The 20,128-nt window shown below is 41.2% G+C and overlaps 1 protein-coding gene and 1 long non-coding RNA gene across 2 annotated transcripts in view; one reads left to right on the plus strand and one right to left on the minus strand.

Annotated features, from left to right (window-relative positions):
- LOC308299483 overlaps window positions 1-20,128 on the plus strand; it is a 711,129-nt gene that overhangs the window by 268,206 nt on the left and 422,795 nt on the right. The window lies entirely within an intron of this gene.
- LOC308300106 (uncharacterized protein) overlaps window positions 1-20,128 on the minus strand; it is a 37,554-nt gene that overhangs the window by 4,315 nt on the left and 13,111 nt on the right. The window contains exons 2-5 of the mRNA XM_080743884.1: window positions 3,348-3,534; window positions 2,736-2,940; window positions 1,760-1,917; window positions 611-690 (exon numbers count right to left, since the gene is read on the minus strand). Of these exons, the coding sequence (XP_080600010.1) occupies window positions 611-690; window positions 1,760-1,917; window positions 2,736-2,940; window positions 3,348-3,478 (574 nt within the window). The 5' untranslated portion in view covers window positions 3,479-3,534. The remainder of the gene's footprint in view (window positions 1-610; window positions 691-1,759; window positions 1,918-2,735; window positions 2,941-3,347; window positions 3,535-20,128) is intronic.

The raw sequence follows: 20,128 nt of genomic DNA on the forward strand, positions 1-20,128 counted from the left end.
ACAATAAACATGCAGTAATCCTGGTCTCTATATTGCCTCCCCCTGCCCAGCCTGATGGAGGGGAAAGGAACTAGTTGGAATAACGTGTTCCTTCCATGCCCTACGTCCAGCCAGGGAAACTTCCCCATGTCAGGTGAAAAGAAGCTGCTTGGACTCCTCATGCATAGAAGGAAGCATGAGGTCAGTCTGTTGCTCTCCCCAGGTCAGCAGAGGGATTGTAGCGCCCAGGATTACATAAGACAAGTGTAAAATGCAACTTTCTGAAGGTTTAATTATTATAGACAAAACTCTCCCCATCACACATATCAGTTTCAGGATTAAGGGTGGAACCTGAATTAAAGCAATATAGCATTTAAAATGATGACATACTGTACATGCTCGCTCTCTTTCTCTCTCTCACACACACACACACACACACACACACACTCATTCCCAGTGCACGCACACACACACACACACACACACACACACACACACACACACACACACACACACACACACACACACACACACACACACACACACACACACACACACACACACACACACACACACACACACACACACACACACACACACACACACACACACACACTTCCATTTAACTTACGAAACAGGTTAAGGTAGAGTGTATTGTTTCTGAAGACCATGTTATCGAAATGATGGTAGACACACCATAGTGTCTTATTTCTGCAAGATAAACATAGATACATATGATGTAGTAACAGTATCATTTGAGCATTACGGGTCATTTATGTCATAAATGTGCAGTGAATATAATAGCTGACATTTTGGAATTAATTACGATGGTGAAAATACGATGTTGAAAATATCTATTTTGATCAAGTTGGTCTTGATCAAAATATGTGTTGGTATCCCAAGGATAAAAGTAAAAAAGCACAAAAAGTTCTCCTATAATGGAGTCAATAGCAAAATGTTTACCAAATCTCATAACAGTGACTCCATCTTGCAAATCTTTTTCTGTGCCAAATACTATGTTTAATACTGCTATAGACATAGACATAACTAGTGGTCAGATGGGTGGACCGTGTGCATTTCAGAGCATGTTCATTTTAATGATCAATCAATCAATTGTGTTCCAGCTCGTGATTGGCCGTAAAAGACACACTGTGATTGCCCAGTAGCCACTTTGATTGGCAGTTGCAGGGCCACAGCTAGCCGGCATACGCACAGCTAGCAGTGTGCGTAAGGGCACCAAATGAGAAAGATCGGGGGCAGAGAAAAGAAAAAAATAAGTAATGGTTTAACTGCTACTTGGAGTTAAAATCACACGAAGACACCCGACCCTATATCCGAAAATCTCGGGGGCACCGAGAAGCCACTGGTGAGTAGGGCACCCAAATGCAGGGACGTGCAGAGAATGTTAGAGAGGCAGGGGCTGAAAATTCTAAAAGGGCCTTTTGGTGAAAATATTTTCAACGTGTTGCGCTGCAACACATTGCCCTCTACAGAGAGGGCAATTCTTTCAACATAAGATGCTGCATTCGAGTTCAGGAGAGTTTGGAGTTTGGACAAGGCAATTCTCTTGAATTCTGCCATAGTAAAAACTGCATTCATGTCTGGAGAGGGCACTTTTTTTACAGAAGGATAAAAGGGCAGGGGCTCAAGCCCCCTTTGATGTCTATGTGTTGCACGTGACTGCCCAAATGGTTAGCGGCGGCCCTGGGCAGTTGGACGATTTACAGTGATAACAGCCCCATTCAATGCAGACTGGGAATAAACAATAGCTAACACTCACTCAGGCCGAAGCAACAAGTGTGCCATGGTAAGGTTGACTGTGCCAGTGTTGGTGTTGTTGTAGAACTCTGTCCAGGAGCTCTTGGTGATGGTCAGGGCATACTGATCACCGGTGTCAGTAGAGTAGGCCTCATGGAGAATCCACCTCCCAAGGAACAGCTTGAATGAATAATGTTAAAATATCATTTTAGCCGATCTGCATGGTCGATTATGTTAAACCCTCAAATACCTGGAACACGCCCGAGTCGCGTTAGATTTTAATCACTTTAACCATTAGTGTATGCTTTAACTATTGAAAAATAGCAGATATACAAGCTGCGAGCTTGTAGATCTGCTATTTTTTTAAATCGTGAAAATGTGTTCAAGTCTTTGAATATCTTTGACCCGATCTTTGACCCGACTTCGCCAATTATATTTATTTGGCCGCAGACCCCCAGCTCAAAATATGTTGTTCCAGGGACCCCCCCCCCCCCCCCCCAGAAGTAGAGATTTGAGTTTGTTTGAAAAATATATATTGAACAATTTGCAGACATTTTCACGATTTTTCAAAAATAGCAGATCTACAAGCTTGCAGCGCGGCACTCGGTGCTGCGCTGTGAGCTTGTATATCTGCTATTTTTCAAATAGTTAAAGCATTAAATAATTATAGGCCTAAATGGGTTCATACAGTAATATAACCATTATACTTTGACTATATTCAAAAATAGCAGTTATACAAGCTCATAGCGCAGCACCGAGTGCACCACAGATAAAGAAACAAAGTACAGTTTTTCAGAAAACGAAAAAGATTTAGAAGATATTTTTAGGTATTTTTCAGGTCTTGGGCTGACGGGTGAAAGGAGTAGTTCACCCCCAAAATGCCTTTTTTCTATTGATTACTGATGCTATGGAGACTTGGTGAACTACTCAATGCAGTCAGTGTAAATCAGTACTGTATGAGTGCATGTGCTTTCTTATTTCTACAACGGTCTCCCAACCTGCTTCTCAACCTCTTCTGTGTTGAGGGGCTGCAGCAGTTCACGACATTGTCTACGAGTTATTGTTGCTGTTGGTGGTGTTGGTGTTGGTGATTGTTGTTGTGGTGCTGGGTAGAATTGTTGGGTGGGATTTTTCGGCTGTTCCTCCACGTTGAAACTCCTCACCAGGAGTGTCACAAGAATGGCTCCGTACGCAACAAGGATCCTATAGAACACTGTTCAGGAACATGACCTGGGAAAGTGGAACTTTAGGTAACAAGATAATAGTAACGCAAACCTATGGTTGTTGCTGGGTGGAAACCTCGTTATGTCCAAAACTGTTTTCTGGATTCAAATTCAGAAATAGCAAAAATAGCAGATCTACGTGATCAAAACGTGCCAGATTGTGTTTTGAGCTAGCAAATCGGCTGGTTTTGCTAATTTTGTGTAACGAAATGACAAAGTAGGGCATTGATGAAAAAAAACATAAAGGGTTATGAAATGGAGTTAAGAGGTTTTCGACCCGACACAGCAACGATAAGTTTCACAGTCCAAACTATTTAATTTGGAATACGGTATCAATAATAAACATTTGGTCAAGTGCTGAGGCATCGCTCACAAATAGAGGGATACAATGTAAGAAGAAGACGGCAGAGCACTTCCTTGACAGATGTCCTCTCAGGGAAGGTTTGGTCTCCTGTCTCCCACTTCTGAGGGGAATGAACCCGGCTGCTGAACCACTGGCGGAGGTTGAGACGGGCCATCGCCCGTCAACGTTCTTCAGCTGATCCACGCGTTTAAAGGCTGCTCGGGTGATGTTCTGTGACAAGAATAAAAGAAAGAGTTGTTCAGAACAGCATGCAGTGTTTACCACATACGTCGTCATCTCTGTGACTACGTAGGTGTTTTTTTTTAAGGTGGACCAGCGGTCCTGAGGGGGTTGGCCAACAACTTATGGTGGTTATTTGGAAACGCACATGAGTTCAGGGTCAAACAGGTTACACTACAGTCAAGTATCACCCTGGCTGGACTGTTCGAATGTGTGTTTGTGTATGCGTGCGTGTTCCATCCTAGTATGTGTGTTTGTGTATGCGTGCGTGTTCCATCATAGTATGTGTGTTTGTGTATGCGTGCGTGTTCCATCATAGTATGTCTGTGTTAATGTAGGTTTTTGGTAACCAGTCTAATGGCTCCTATGAGCCTGTGCAGACCTCGTCATGAGGGGACTGCCCATAAGTCCGAAGGTTCATTAGTCTGAAGGTTCATTAGTCCGAATTTAGTTAGGGTTACTGAGGTTATAAGGTTAGGGTTAGAGTTAGGCATATAGTATTCTTAACAAAGTCGGACTAATGAACCTTCGGACTAATGAACCTTCGGACCAATGCCATGGCACCCGTCACGATCCGACCACACAGGTTTCGGGCAGTTTCCTTAAACCACTGTCCGAGAGGCGTGTGCGTGTGCAAGTTGTTTGCATGAAATAGCATCCAAAGAAACACATTTAGACCACAGTGTACTGTGTAATATAATTGATCAAACTGATGTATAGTTACTTAAATGTATTGCCCTAACAATTTCAGTATGAAAGACGGGCTAAACATTAGCCTGTGTAGCTTGAACTTACAGTCCAAATATAGTTGTTAGCCTGTGTAGCTTGAACTTACAGTCCAAATATAGTTGTTAGCCTGTGTAGCTTGAACTTACAGTCCAAATATAGCTGTCTCGATGGTTAATGTTTTGCAAAAGGAGGGGAACAAAATGAAACAGGTGGTTTGGTAAGAATACATATATCAAATCAAATAATTTTTATTGATGACAAGCACATACGCAAATACACGTAAGAGCAGTTTAAATCATTGGGTGCTGCTGGATCCCCCAAAAGATTAAACAAACACTGTAGTGTAGATGTCCAGGGCCTCAATCTATTTATACGAGTTTATCTCCTCTCAAATGTTTTGGAAAGGACAGCCTCCTTTAAGGAGCTACTTGGCAAACAAACCAACCATGTTCCAACACAGGTGCAGTCTTTTAAATAATTTTATGTTTTTGGCATTGCATGCTGCACTTCAGATAAGAGAGTGTAGCGAGACATGAGGGGCCTAGAGAGATTAGGCATGACGCAGATGGATTAAAACTCGAGTCCCCATGACTCACAAGGTACCAATCGTGGCTGTCGTGCAGAAACCTCCTATCTCCAATTCTCCATATTGTAACTTTATGTGTTTTGTGGTAAATTAACGCCCTATTTCATCACACTACAGCCTAACGCAAATGCATCAAAAGTAGCAGATCTGGGGTGCCTGCTGGCCTGGTGGTCTAGAGCTCTAGGCGCATACCACATACTAGGCTATGATGCCTGATGCTGGCGTCGCCGGTTCGATTCCCGATCCGGACGACCTTTGCCGCATCATTCCCCATCTCTCTCCCCATTTCCTGTCAGTCTGCTGTGTCCTATCAAATAAAGGCATAAAAAGCCCAAAAACAAATCTTAAAAAAAAAAAAGTAGCAGATCTACAAGCTCGAAACATGGCGCGAGGCGACACGCTTTGAGCTTGTAGATCTGCTTGTAGAATCCCGAAAAGTAACCGCTTCAGACATACAGCATGAGGATAGTGTGTGTTAACTAGCTAGTCCAGAGAGGTGACTATACAGTAGGGTCTCTGGTTAGTGCAAGCATACAGTAGAGGAGTCCATTGTGAATTAAAAGTGGGCATTACAGTACATGCTTGCTGTTGGCAGTTGAAGATTGTGGTCTTATCAAATAGAGAAGTCTTACAAAGTGAATTACCGGCATGTCAGTTAGGCAGAGAGAGACGTTAACAGTAACAAAATTGCGGTTTGATGTGGAAGTAGCTTTGGAAATATCAGCCACAAACCGACTATAGGTTTGCACAAGCTCCATATTCACTTGCTCGCACACGCGCACGCACGCACAAACGCGCGCGCGCGCACACGCACACACACACACACACACACACACACACACACACACACACACACACACACACACAAGTGTGAGTGTGTGTCATAATAATATGAATATTTTGTTTTATTTACTATAACAGAGGCAAATTCTACATCCTAAAATACATATTTTAACCACTTACAACCTGGTGTCCCTATTTTCGTCATGTCATTAAAGGCAAAAATTATGCCGTACTTTTCTTTATCATGATGTATTTGTTGTAGATATCATCAATTTCTGCCATTTCATTAAACATTGACAGAGTCATAAACGTAATTTTGTGTTATAGAGGCTATCGTGCATGGCTAATAATACAGGTGTGCTTTGAGAGCTAATAGAACTGAAATAAAATAGATGTGAAAATATATTGAAAATGGAAGAACATGCCATATATGAGTGACACTGGCTGCGGTTACATGATCAATATTTATTCATTCAGAATGAACTCATTGCGAACAGAGATTCATATACCCAACTGTTTACATGGAACCTGAATAAAAATATATTCCGATTCAAACAGTATATACCACCCCTCCAAACCCAAATGAAAATTCAGTAATTCTGAATAAAACGCAGCCACTGTGTGTTAAGGTCAGACCTGTACACACAACCAACCTCGTGTCCCTAAATATACCTACTCAAATGAATGGCATTAGTTTAACATTAAGACAAACATCTGACCAACATGTCCCTAAATATGAAGTGCTTTTAATTGGCGTGCTTGCGTGTGTTGTGTGCGTGTGTAGGTTCTTGTATACTGTGTCTCTGTAAAGATTTTAATAGCATAGCAACCCCACAGCCTGTTTGTCAAAACAAGAACACTGTGACACCCAGCTCACAGCATCAGTAGTTCTGTGCTTGACAGGCTGCGTCTGTTTGTCTGTGTTATAAATATGCTGTCGGGTGGAAGCCTTGTATGTCCAATACCGATACTTTTCAGGAGATGAAAAAGAAGAACCTATGTTCAATGGATCCAAAGTAGTTATTAGTATTTTCATTGGTTCAACATTTATGAAACTCACAGACAGACTTACAGCATTGTTGTATTACAGCTCTTAAAACACAATAACAAAACTTTTAGAGCAGCTATTTTATGCCACATTTGCACAACAATCTTGTAGTCTACGGCGAGGTGGAGCATTCATTTACAAAAACAGAAGAAATAGAGTTGAAATATTATGGAGAAAGGTTTCTGCCAGACAGCGATGACACTGTATACAAACTGTATGTGCAAAAGTAGTAATGCCTCTTAATGCAGTCAGTGACTTAGTAAAGCGTCTTTAAAGGACAACTCTGCACTAAATAACATCTAGGCTCATTTTCCTACTCCAAATGACTGTCCATGGGGTCTATTAGGGAGAAATGCCCCTGTCGTCAAAGCCTTGACCAATTCCTGTTTCAGGCCTCAGACATCAACCCCTATCCCCCCACAGACGCACGCACATTCCCATCCATATTCAGACATCAAAACTCAATGCCTGCCCTCTCTTGTAATTGCCAAGGAAAATAATTAAAACTCCACATGTTTGCAAAATATCAATAAAACTGCAAGTCTTTACCATACGGTGGTTCTCCAACAACCTTCAGGCCGATCATCTACTTGCTGTGTCCAGCAGCATTTTAAGCTGGAGTCTGGACAATTACTGTAAGCCCCATTTATACTTGGTCATGCTTTCTGTCTCGCACCGAAAATAGCCGATCTACAAGCTCACAGCGCATCACACTGTGACGAGCCATAAGCTTGTAGATCGGCTTTTTTCAAGAGACATTCTACAAGAGATTGGCTATTAAACATAAATATAAATCAGTCTTTATTGATCCCGCAGGGTAAATTCAGTTTTTATATCACTCATTATTCCTACAAATAAAATTGCTCTGCTTTCAATCATCAACCATTGTTCCTAGACGTGGTTACCTGCTTCACTGACTACAGGTTTAAATGGCTTTAACATGCAGATTTCAGTATTGTTGATATAATGATATTGTATACTCCGGGTCACATTGAAAGTCTGCAGGATCCCGCTGCAGTTTACAGTTTAGGCATTTAGCAGACGCTTTTAATCCAAAGCGATATACAATGAGCAGATAATACATCACTATAATGAACAAGATAATATTTCAGAGCATCAACAACAATAAACAAATGTATATGAATATCAATCTACAAAAACAATATAATCAGTAAAGAAAAAAGGATTCTAAAAACAAATGCTAACTAGCTTCATGTATGGTCATTGAGTGATTCAGTAGTGCTATGGGTTTAGGTGGAGTCTGAAAAGGTGAGTCTTCAGTCCACGGCGAAAGCTAGCGAGTGAGTCCGTTAATTGTTCCAAGTGCGACAGGGAGTTTATTCCACAGCTTGGGGGCCAGGAGGGCAAACTGTCTCGGACGAGTGGATGTTTGTCCGAGAGTCCTGGAGTTTTTAGCGAAGGTTCTGTCAGCATCCCTGTGTTAGCTGATCTAAGTGAACGGGTGGGGTGTAGGGGTTGATCAGGTTTTGGAGGTATAGAGGAGCCATATACCTTTGGCTGCTTTGAAGGTCAGCATCAGTGTTTCGTATTCAGTGTGGGCCGCAACCGGGAGCCAGTGGAGGCTGCGGAGAAGGGGAGAGACATGTGAGCACTTAGGCTGGTTGAAGACCAGTCGTGCCGCGGCATTTTGGATCAGTTGGAGAGGTTTAAGTGCACATGCCGGGAGACCAGTGAGGAGAGAGTTACAATAGTCAAGTTTTGATATGACAGATGTCTGGATGAGGAGCTGGGCTGCCTCCTGGGTGAGGAAAGGCTGATTTTACGGTGGTTATAGAGTGTGAACCTACAGGACCGGGTGACTGATGCAATGTGTGCCTTGAATGATAGCTGGCTGTCCAGGACCACACCGAGGTTTCTAGCAGTTGGAACCGAAGTCACCAATGCATTATCTATGGAAATAGTGAAATCTTGCATGGGGCTGCTTTCTGTGACGGATCAAGCTTCCTAGATGCACAGTCCAACACAGAGCTGAACTGCTGAAAACGCAGAATGGACATTTCAGTCATGCAGTATTTGAAAGTATTCTGTGCACCGTGGTTTTGGTGACCAAACGGGCAAATAATATTCTCCGTGATCGGATCATTTGTGGGGTTATAAAGGAGTCCTAAAGCTGAAAGGCCAGGATTCGATTAGTTAAAAATCTAATCCTATAAAACATTTACAGTGGTGGAAAAAGTAGGCTACTCAAATTGTTTTACTTAAGTAAAAGTATCAATACTACAATGTAGAATGTTCTCTATTAGAAGTAAAAGTCAGGAATTCAAAGTGTATGTAAAAGTAGTACTTTCAAACGTTCAAACTTTCAAATGTATACAAATCTTTTGAAAATAGCAGAAATAATCCAAATCTATAAAGTAATGTCGTTTTCAAATAATTGGAGTAAAAGTACAATATAATGCCACTCAGATGCAATGGAGTAAAAGTAAAAGTACTGGAAATTGGAAACACTCCAGTAAAGTAAAGATTGTACTTAAAGGATGACTTCACCACTTTTCAACCTATCTTCATATAATAGGTCCTCACTAATATTCATAATAAAATAGCAAAATAAATCTACTCAGTCCAAGTCTCTTAGGAGAGCTGTGGGAAGTTCAGAAATCCATAGTCTTGTGACATCATCGTTTGACAGATCTTTTTTTTTTTATTCAATATTTCTGAAAAAATATTTTTGATTTTTCTTACTGCACAATGAACAATGGCTTCGACTTTAATATTGCATCTTTTCAGGAATAGAAAGCCTGCTTTTTCTATTAGCTTGGATTCTCCATCGATGATGTCACAAGACTATGGATTTCTGAACTTCCCACAGCTCTCCTGCTATTTTATTATGAACATTAGTGAGGACCTATTATATGAAGATAGGTTGAAAAGTGGTGAAGTCCTCCTAGTGGTGGTGAAGAACCTAACCTTATTCCTAACCTTAACCTCAGTAAAACGGTGCCAAAACCTACCGCTATTCCTTATCTTATCCTGAGAAAGATATGCGTAATCCTAAAGTTATTTCTAACCTTATAGTCTCAGTAAAACAAATATAAGAATAGAAATCTCGGCGGGTTTCTTTCCGGCGACTCTAAAGTTACCGCTGGAAAGAGGAAGAGAAGAACCGTTTCCCTTGTGTTTGTCTGTATTTTCCTGCAACCTGCAAGGTCATCTCGGCAAGAAGAAAAGAGGCATCTTGCTCAGGTCTAAACAGGGGTGTCGCACCAAATTCTGGGCAAAAATCTTAAACATTTCAAATCCTTCTAAGGTTTTTTTGTTAAACCTATGTTTCTACTGTATGTCAGTGGTGCTCAAACTTTTTTCATGTGAAGGACCCCCAAAATGATATGTATTTGGCCACGGACCCCCATCTCAAAATATCTAGTTCCAGGGACCCCCCAGAAGCAAAATCGGAGCTGCAAACGTTCGCTTAAAAAAACACATATATTCAAAGATTTGCACACATTTTCACAACTTTTCAAAAATAGCAGATCTACAAGCTCGCAGCGCGGCACTCGGTGCCGCGCTGTGAGCTTGTATATCTGCTATTTTTCAATAGCTAAAGTATAACATAATTAAGGCCCCTCTCCACCTTGTGCCCTAGTAACTCAGTCCCACTAGCCCCCCCCCCTTGTGACGCCCCGGGTCTGCATAAAGGAAAGTCAACATGCTGCTAACTCTATTCCAGAACAGCACACACACATGCCATGTCACTAGAGGGCAATGATGACTATGTGGTAAACTGCACAGCACACTGAACCACTGTCTGGAGGGTCAAGAGCTGGTCATGGCCAGCCATGGTGCTGTGGAACAACAAGGCTCCGTGGTGCATGGAGGTGGATTCTGGATCAGGGAAATAAATGGTGCATTTATGTACGTGCATCACATTGACACATTCACACACCGACGGCATAGGAAACCATGTAAGGTAGAGGGGTTCAGTGTCTTGCTCAAGGACACTTAGACACTAACACAAGGGGAGCCGGAGATGGAAACAGGAGGCAGGAACCTTGCGGTTCCCAATCGGCCGCTCTACCTCCAGAACCACTGCTGCCGGAGAAACTATACCGTTAATCATAAAACACAATGAAATCTCAAAACAATATGTCTCGCCATTTAAAGGACAACTTTGTTTTTTTTTACAACAAGGGTTCATATTTTAGATTGTAATTAGAGAAAAGAAAAGATGAGTGTTATAATGCTTTCATTCACTGCTTTCCATTGTTTTAGCAATTTTATTATTTTGATTTCAGTGGGTGGGGGCATGTGTACAAGTGGCTAAATTATGTCTTTTTAGACACAATAAGCCGTACATTTCTATATCACCATTTACACCAGCCCCCATACAGTAAGTCACATCTGCACATGAAAGATTGTGGTGCATCTTGGGAATGGGCTTATTGTGTCTAAAAATAGATAATTAGCTGGGGGTATGCATGCAGATCAAAATAGTTAAAATCACTAAAACCATAGAAAGAAGTAAATGAAAACATTTTAACACTCATCTTTAATATGAACCCTTGTTGTAGAAAAAAACAAAATTGTCCTTTAAGCATGTAAAGCATGTAAAGCAGATAAGACATTAAAAAATAGCAATTATGTCTTGTGTCACTTGGAGGAGGTAAAACTATGATAATATTCTGCCCTCCGTGAACTAGACAGACGGATAACTCCTTCAACACACTGCCGTCAATGGAGGATGGATGAGAAAAATAAAATAATCTATTGGAGCGCAAATGTTTGCCTGGAGGCATACCGTCTTACATTTGTATCCGAGAGCCATGTGGTGACGAGGTTTCGTGGCTTGTGCGCGTGTACTGTATGCAGGGGCGTCACACCAAATTCTGGGCCCTGGGTACAAGGATTCACTGCGGGGCCCCTGTGCTTTAACTATTGAAAAATAGCAGATATACAAGCTCACAGCGCGGCACCGAGTGCCGCGCTGCGAGCTTGTAGATCTGCTATTTTTTGAAAAATCATGGAAATCTTTGAATATTTCAAATATTTTTTTGGAAAAACCTATGTTTCTATGTCAGTGGAGCTCAAACCTTTTCATGTGAAGGACCTCCAAAATGGTATGTATTTGGCCACATGGTGACGGAACCCCATCTCAAAATATTGAGTTCCAGGGACCCCCCAGAAGCAAAGTTTGAGTTACAAATGTTCGCTTAAAAAATACATATATTGAAAGATTTGCACACATTTTCACGACTTTTCAAAAATAGCAGATCTACAAGCTCACAGCGCGGCACCGGTGCCGCGCTGTGAGCTTGTATATCTGCTATTTTTCAATATCTAAAGTATAAAATAATTAAGGCCCCTCCACCACCTCCTTGGGCCCTAGTAACTCAGTCCCACTTTCCTACCCCTTGTGACGCCCCTGACTGTATGGACAGGCAGAGGGCAACGGGTTGGGAGGGCTGATAAAGGACGGTATCAATTATGTTTGACATTGTACAGGGGCGCGACTGGAACACAAATCAGCCCGGGAATTGAAATGACAGCGTCCAACTTGACATAAAAATAATACAGCAGGTTAGAGCAGGCAGCCATTAAGCTTGTCAGCCAGCTGATCAGTCAGTCTATGAAAGTAATAGAAATTAAAGGTAGCAGCAGCATGAGGACCAGTCCTCTTTGTGTGAGTAATGTAAAAAGTAAGTGTCTATACTGCAATGTAGAAATACTCAGTTACAAGTAAAAGTCTGGAGTAGAAGTACTATAGTAATATACCAAAAAGTATACTTAAAGTACCAAAAGTAAAAGTACTAATTTTGCAGAATTTCCATTTTACTAGTTTTCAAATGTATAAAAATATCAGATCTACAGTACAACCTCACAATGCAACACATTGTGACGACTATTTTCAAATGGCCTAAATGTATATAGGGCTGAATGGTTAGTGTATGTTTTGTAAGTACTTGTAATAATCCAAGTACTGTACTAAAGTGTTCAAATAAATGTTGTGGAGTAATCGGATATTTGGATCGAATATGTAGTGGAGTAGAAGTAAAAGTATTGGAAATTGCAAATACTCAAGTAAAGTACAAATACCTCAAAATTGTACTTAAGTACAGTACTTGAGTAAATGTACATACTTTCCACCACTGTTTGCACTCCATACATTAGTGTAGGCTACTGCCCATGCTTAAACACATACTGTATCTTGACGGCAAAGAGTAAGTGGAAGATGAACGCAGTGAAGTGTTGCGTTCACTGTACCGCACCGTGGTGACAAAGAGAGAGCTCAGCCAGAAGGCAGAGCTACCGTTATCCTACTATCTTTGTCCAACCTATGGTCATGAAATGTGGGTCATGGCCAAAAGGCCGTGACTGACACAAACCACCACAGAAGCTCGACTAAAACTACCAAAGATTTTCGTCGACTACCTTTTTTCACTGACGAAAACTAAATTAAAAGCTAAATAAAAACGAAGCTATGATGACTAAAACTATGAAATATACTGACAATTTTGTCAAAAAAAAATAATAATGTTAGGGAGGAGGGACTAGTGGAGAAGAGATCGAGTAGCACTACAAGACAAGTCATTTTAGTACGTTTGGTTGCGCTCTGAAAACAGATCACAAAATGTAAAATCAGGCATTACAAAAAGAAAACGGCATTACAAAATACATTTTTGGCGACAAAATCAACTGTAGATTTAGTCAACTAAAACTAGACTAAACCTAAAACATTCCAGATGACAAAAATGTGACTAAAACAAAATGGAAATGTATTCATACACTGCATCAAAGAGCACACCTGACCTAGACAGGTCCTCTATAGCCCAGGGGTTCCCAAACTCCTGGGCTGGGACTTGGGACCCATCCCATTTATGGGTCACGACTCCGGGGGAGTTGCTTCCATTGTGGTCTTATTCATTGACCAGTACCCGCTCAAGAGACCATATTACACCTGTCCTCCGTGACCTTCATTGGCTCCCAGTCAAACACAGAATCCACTTCAAAGTACTCCTCAACACCTACAAAGCACTAAACCACCTCGCTCCTCCATACCTCCGTGATCTCCTGGAACCCTATACCCCATCCCGCTCCCTCAGGTCTGCTGACGCAAACCTCCTTGTTGTCCCCACGACCAATAAACGCACCTGGGGCGACAGAGCTTTCGCTTTTGCTGCCCCAACCCTTTGCAATGCACTCCCCAAAACCCTCAGAGAACCCCCACCATCCAAACCTTCAAAACCAGTCTCAAAACCCACCTCTTTCATATCGCCTTCCCCAGCTAATTCTACCTGTTAATGTTGATGTTAATTGTTTTTAATTGGTTTTTAGTCTTAGTGTTTTTATTCTTTAATTAAGTTGTTTATTTTGTTTTTTTTCTTGCCCCATGTAAAGCGTCTTTGGGTATTCAGAAAAGCGCTATACATAAATTTGAGATATTATTATTATTATTGAATTCATCAACATTAAAATAAACATAATGGAGGCCATATCATGCCAAACTGAATCAGCACCAACTAATGGCTGCAGAAGGAACTGAAGGTTTTCCTCAGGTCAGAACAGAATAGGCTGCTACCTGATGCCCAGATGCCAATACATATCATTTAGTATCCTCACTCAGAATGATCATCTATTCTGATGTCACACTCCTCCATGTGCATGAAATGTGCAAAAAAAAAAAAAAAAAAAAAACAACGTGTTTGTTCTTTTTTTCAAGGACCCCCAGTTTACTATATATATGCCACTCTGAGAACTGATTGATTCTTTAATTGGATTTAATTGGGATGACCCCTCATTTCCGTAGATTGGCTATTTTCAAATGGACAAACTGTATATAGGGCTGAAGTGGGTAATGTATGTTTTGTAATAATAATGATGAAAATCTACAAAGTCACTTTTTTTTCTGTCTGTACCTGAAACGTTCTAAGTTTACATCAAGGTTATAATAGTTTTGGATTTTTCCATTAGTTTTTATTTTTATTAGTTTTGGGGTTTTGTTTTCAATTACAGTTTAGTTTTAATTCGTTTTTAAAGTGAGGTTGCTGGTTTTGTTTCTTTTTTCTTTTTTGAAAATGCTTAGTTTTAGTTTAGTTTTTATTAGTTTTAGTGTTAGTTTTAGTCTTTTACGTAATATGGGGTATTTGTCAGGGGTGAGATTAAAAAAGCTCCGGAAAAAGTATTGTCTAATAAAGAAAATCAACAAAACATCATATTGTTGAGAGTGGCAGGAATGTTGAGACATACAACTTCTCTCTTTGACCTCACCAACTGGTGTTTTTTTATTTTTTATTTCCACAAAAGACGAAAACTAAGGAGATTTTCTCTATAATTTTAGTTTATTTTAGTTAGTTTTGTAAACACACAATAACGTTTCAGTTAGTTTTCGTTTTCTTTTTAAAGCTTAGTTTTTATTTTTATTTCAGTTAACTAAAATGTTTTTCCATTCTAGTTTTCGTTTTTTAGTTTGTTTTCGTTTACTATAATAACCTTGGTTTACATCAGAACAAAGGAGGTCATTGGCTGCTTGCTCAGGTTGCTAAGAAACTAATGGACAGTTGGTACGGTAACGGTAGGAGTGAGTCACTGAGCAGCAAACACTGTAAGAGAGAGGGACAGAGGGACCAGTTGGAACCTATATTTTTACAGTCTATGGTTGGAACACATCGCCGCCGTCAGGTGGAAAACTTGTGTTCAGGGGCGTCACATGGGGGGGGGGGGAAAGTGGGACTGAGTTACTAGGGCCCTTCATTATGTTATAGGGGCCTTCATTATGTTATACTTAAGCTATTGAAAAATAGCAGATATACAAGCTCACAGCGCGGCTGCAAGCTTGTAGATCTGCTATTTTTGAAAAGGTGTGCAAACATCGGGTAACTCAGATTTTGCTTCTGGAGAGTCCCTGGAACTAAATATTTTGAGATGGGGGGTCCGTGGCCAAATACATATAATTTTGGGGGTCCTTCACAAGAAAAGGTTTGAGCACCGCTGACATATAGAAACATGTTTCAGAAGGATTTGAAATATTCAAAGACTTTCAAATCCAAAGACTTTCAAATTCAAAGAAGATTTTAAAAAAAATAGCAGATCTACAAGCTTGCCGGTTGAGCTTGTATATCTGCTATTTTTCAATAGTTAAAGCACAAAAAAAAAAACGTAATAATGTGTTCCCAGTCTAAATGGGTTTGGCTATTTTTGTCACTGATGCCAGCTGTTGTAATGACGGTAAAACCTTTACAATAAATCTTTCTTATTTGCCTCAAAGTATCTGAGGTGTTCACCTCAAAAAACGTATCTCTGATTATGCGTCATTTAGCTGATACACAGGGTAGTTAGTGCACGTGCTGCTGCACGTTGCTTGAATCCCATTATAGGACAATGGTGGTGGCTTTGTGTTTATGAATAATGTACCCCAGAATAAGCGCATGATTAGCAAATAGAATGGACCCAAGTATTGATCCCTGGGAGACCAGTGGTGGAAATAACTAAGTACATTTACTCACGTACTTGTCACTTTTCTCAGCTACCCCCAGATTTGAACCCGGTTTCCATGCAGCTCAAGTGCTGACATTTTTACCAGCTAAGAATGTTTAGCAACATAGCTGTGAGTTCCTGCGAAGCGGGCACGATCTCTAGACGTGATATAATAACAATATAAATGTCTTCTATTGAGACATTTATATTGTGTCTTTTGACCTGATGGTTAGGGTTCCATGTATCAAGCAGGCAGGCTCTATTAGCTGTTAAAAATGTCAGCACTTGAGCTGCATGGAAACCGGGTTCAAATCTGGGGGTAGCTGAGAAAAGTGACAAGTACATGAGTAAATGTTAGGGATGGGTATCGTCTGCAGTACTTTTAATGGTATCGATTGCATGACATCGATACTATCGGGTATCGGTTCACGTAAAAACGAACGACACCTCGTTTCGATACTCTGGAACCCACCCCTGGCCGGTCGCATCTGTAACAGTTGGGCTACACTCGTTACTGTGGAAAATAGCCGACAATAGCCTATAATGTTTATTATTATGATGATTATCCAACATCTATACTCTCCGCTCCGCCACACTGTGTGATCATCATCATCACCTCTGTTAAACTTAAATAAAAAGTATCGAAAATGGTATCGAAAAGGGTATCGTATCGATTCCCAGGTATCGAAAAAGGTATTGTATCGAATCAAAGGTGAACGATACCCATCCCTAGTAAATGTACTTAGTTATTTCCACCACTGGTCTCCCAGGGATCAATACTTGGGACCATTCTATTTGCTAATCATGCGCTTATTCTGGGGTACATTATTCATAAACACAAAGCCACCACCATTGTCCTATAATGGGATTCAAGCAACGTGCAGCAGCACGTGCACTAACTACCCTGTGTATCAGCTAAAGGATGCATAATCAGAGATACGTTTTTTGAGGTGAACACCTCAGATACTCTGAGGCTAATTTCTCCCCATTGCAATTAGTTCACCCACCTCTCCCCCTAGTCTCGTTCTTTTAAGTGTTTCTTTATGTTCAGTCCTGTCTGTCTTTGTAGTCATTTACTCTATACTAAATCCTCTAGTACGGGGGTCTTCAACAGGGGGTCCGGGACCCCTAGGGGGTCCTCAGAGTTACTATAGGGGGTCCTCCAAATCTGTGTGATAGAAACTTTTTTCTCCTTTTTTATATTGACCGCCGTCAACCCTAGTGTCCTTATTCTGAGAACTTTAGCCAAAAATAGCAGATATGCAAGCTCACAACGCCTCGCAGCTGGTGTAGAGGGGAAAAAGAGCAGACTAAGTACAGAGTGAAAGGTCAAGTATTGACAGTTCAAGTGGTTAAATATCTGAAAACACAATTTGCCATGAATGCCAAATACACTGATGATTGTGCTGTCAAACAATGAAACTATATGGAATCTCTGAAAAATCGGGGGTCCCTGCTTCATCTCTCTCTCTCTCAACTAAGGGGTCCTTGGCCTGAAAACGTTGAAGAACCCAGCTCTAGTATGTCCCCATCTACACCTAAACCTCCGAAAATAGCCGTGTCTAGCGAGCTCACGGCGTGATGCGTTTGGGAGCCCGTAGATTGTGTTATTTTCACCTTGTGTTCACCCCAGAATAGGCGCTGAGGGTTCATTAATAAGCTGTCATCATCAATGTCTTGCTCATCATGGCCTGGTGCCAAAAATAGAAAGAGCGTGCCTGTGTGTGTGTGCGTGCGTGCGTTCGTGCGTGCGTACTTGATCTGAGTCAGAGTGCAGAGAGAGGCGAGCAGGTTAGCAGCAATCATTACCAGTGGTGGAAAGTACTCGAGTACTGTAGGTCTACTTAAGTACATTTTTTAGGTGTTTGTACTTTATTTTCAATTGACACGTTTCAATACTTTTACTTTTACCCCACTACATCTCAGAGGGAACTATTGTACTTTTACTCAACTACAATTACAGTACATGAAAACTTTAGTTACTAGTTACTTGGATTGGATGTGGATTTTGATTATTATAAAACACATTAAGGACAAGAGCCCTATACATTCTGCATACTTTTGTACTTTAAGTCTAAAGTACATTTTGAATGACAGTGAAATGACATTTAAGGAACTTTTAAGACCTTTTTAATACCTCTAAAAAACTGGTCAAACATTGTCCAAATTGTCAAATAATTAACCCGACTTCGCCAGATGGTGGCAGCATTGCGTATGCAAGCCATAGAGTTATAATAAGTACTGCAAGGCGTTGTGAGCTTGTAGATCGGCTATTGATGCAAGCTTGCATACGCAAAGAGTCAGGTTATCAAATAATATAAAGAGGGAAACATTTTTTAAATAGACAATCTAGCACAATTAAGTACAATAAAGCACATTAAATTGCCTTGTTATTGAAATGTGCTATACATGCACACCTTCCTTGCCTTATTTCCTTGTGTGTAACTTTGTTGCACATTCATTTACGTATATTTATTTACATGTGTTGTGGTTATTTGTGCATGTGTGATGCTTTCAATGTGGCTACAAATAGGCCCCGGCCTGAATAGATCACACTCTGACGTCACTGTGATGTCATGGGAACCACATCCCTTTTATTGCCCATGTATGGAAATCCCTGATGTCATCAATATTAAGCCCATATCTGTGATGCCAGGGGAACCAAATCCCTTTGGCCAGGTGGCCAAGACAAGGAGGCTTGCTTATTAGTGTGGTTGCCCGAAGGGCAACACACTGTAGTCCTGGGGAAACTTTATTTTCACTGGATAAACTTTTCCGCTGCTGTTGGAAATTGATGGAATCAATGGGATTGGGAATCAAGGAGCTTCACATGACAGTTGGCTTACTGTAGAATATAATCATGTATTCAACCTCATTTGCAATTTCCAATTGCATCTTTCTAGTTGTCAGTCACTCTGGATTAAGAGCATCTGCTAAATGCCTAAACTGTAAACTGTAAGCTGCAGGTGATGATCAGGTGATGAAGCTGGTACTGCCTGTTAACCCATTCAGAACGGGTACACATTATTGTGTAGTATATGCAGTAGCATATGGGCTTCAGCTCTGTTTCTGGTAATATTTGACCGTGGCAAAAATAGAATGTTGACAAAAATGTCCACCACAAGTGGGCGTGGCGATGAACCCTCATAACCAGCTGTGTTGACGTTACATCACCATGGCGACGAACCCTGTGATTACCAGGTCTAACTGCTGCTAGACTGCTATTCCTGTTCTGTTCCCAACACGTTACAATATGAATGACATCATGATACTGATGATCCAATCAGACTGCAAGTCCTACATAATGACATCATGATGCAATGACATCACACCATAACCATCACATCCATGTACTTGTATTTTAAAATGAATCGTCGGATAAATAAAGACGTCGATAGTTTGTAGACTTGAAGTTCAATAAATAACCTAGATTAGTTGGTTGGTGTTTTGTTGTGTGAGTTTAGCCACCAGGTGGTGGCCGCTGTGTGGAATGTTTCGCTGGAGGGTGCGTATCGAAGGACTCCGCAGCAACGGCTGCATTCATGTTGCCGTTGCAGTTGGACACAAGTTGTACTGCTTTGGACAGTTAAATCGGTACAGTGACACTCGCCACGGGTATTCTGCGTTTGAGGTGCACGTGTTCAACACAGTGTCTCTGCGCTGGGCGACGGTGCCTATAAGAAAAGAACACGGCAAGGTTCTTTTCAGACCCTGTGGCTTCTCAGCTGTGCTCATAGAAAACGTCATCCACATCTGGGGAGGGTATCCTTACGACAACCAGCTCTACGCCTTTGATGTGGAAACCCACACGTGGTTCAAACCCAGGGTGTCTGGGACTGTTCCGGAGAGCAGGGATGACCACTCGGCCTGTGCCCTGGGGAAGGACATGCTTATCTATGGAGGGAGACGTGTGTCTGCCGAGCACATACACAGGTTGGACACCAACACAATGGTCTGGTCTATAATTAACACCAGAGGAACTGCGCCACCTAACACAAGGGGTCACTCTG

Source organism: Nannobrachium achirus (genome assembly GCF_963921795.1).
Source record: "Nannobrachium achirus genome assembly, chromosome: 15".
Lineage (NCBI taxonomy): Eukaryota > Metazoa > Chordata > Actinopteri > Myctophiformes > Myctophidae > Nannobrachium > Nannobrachium achirus.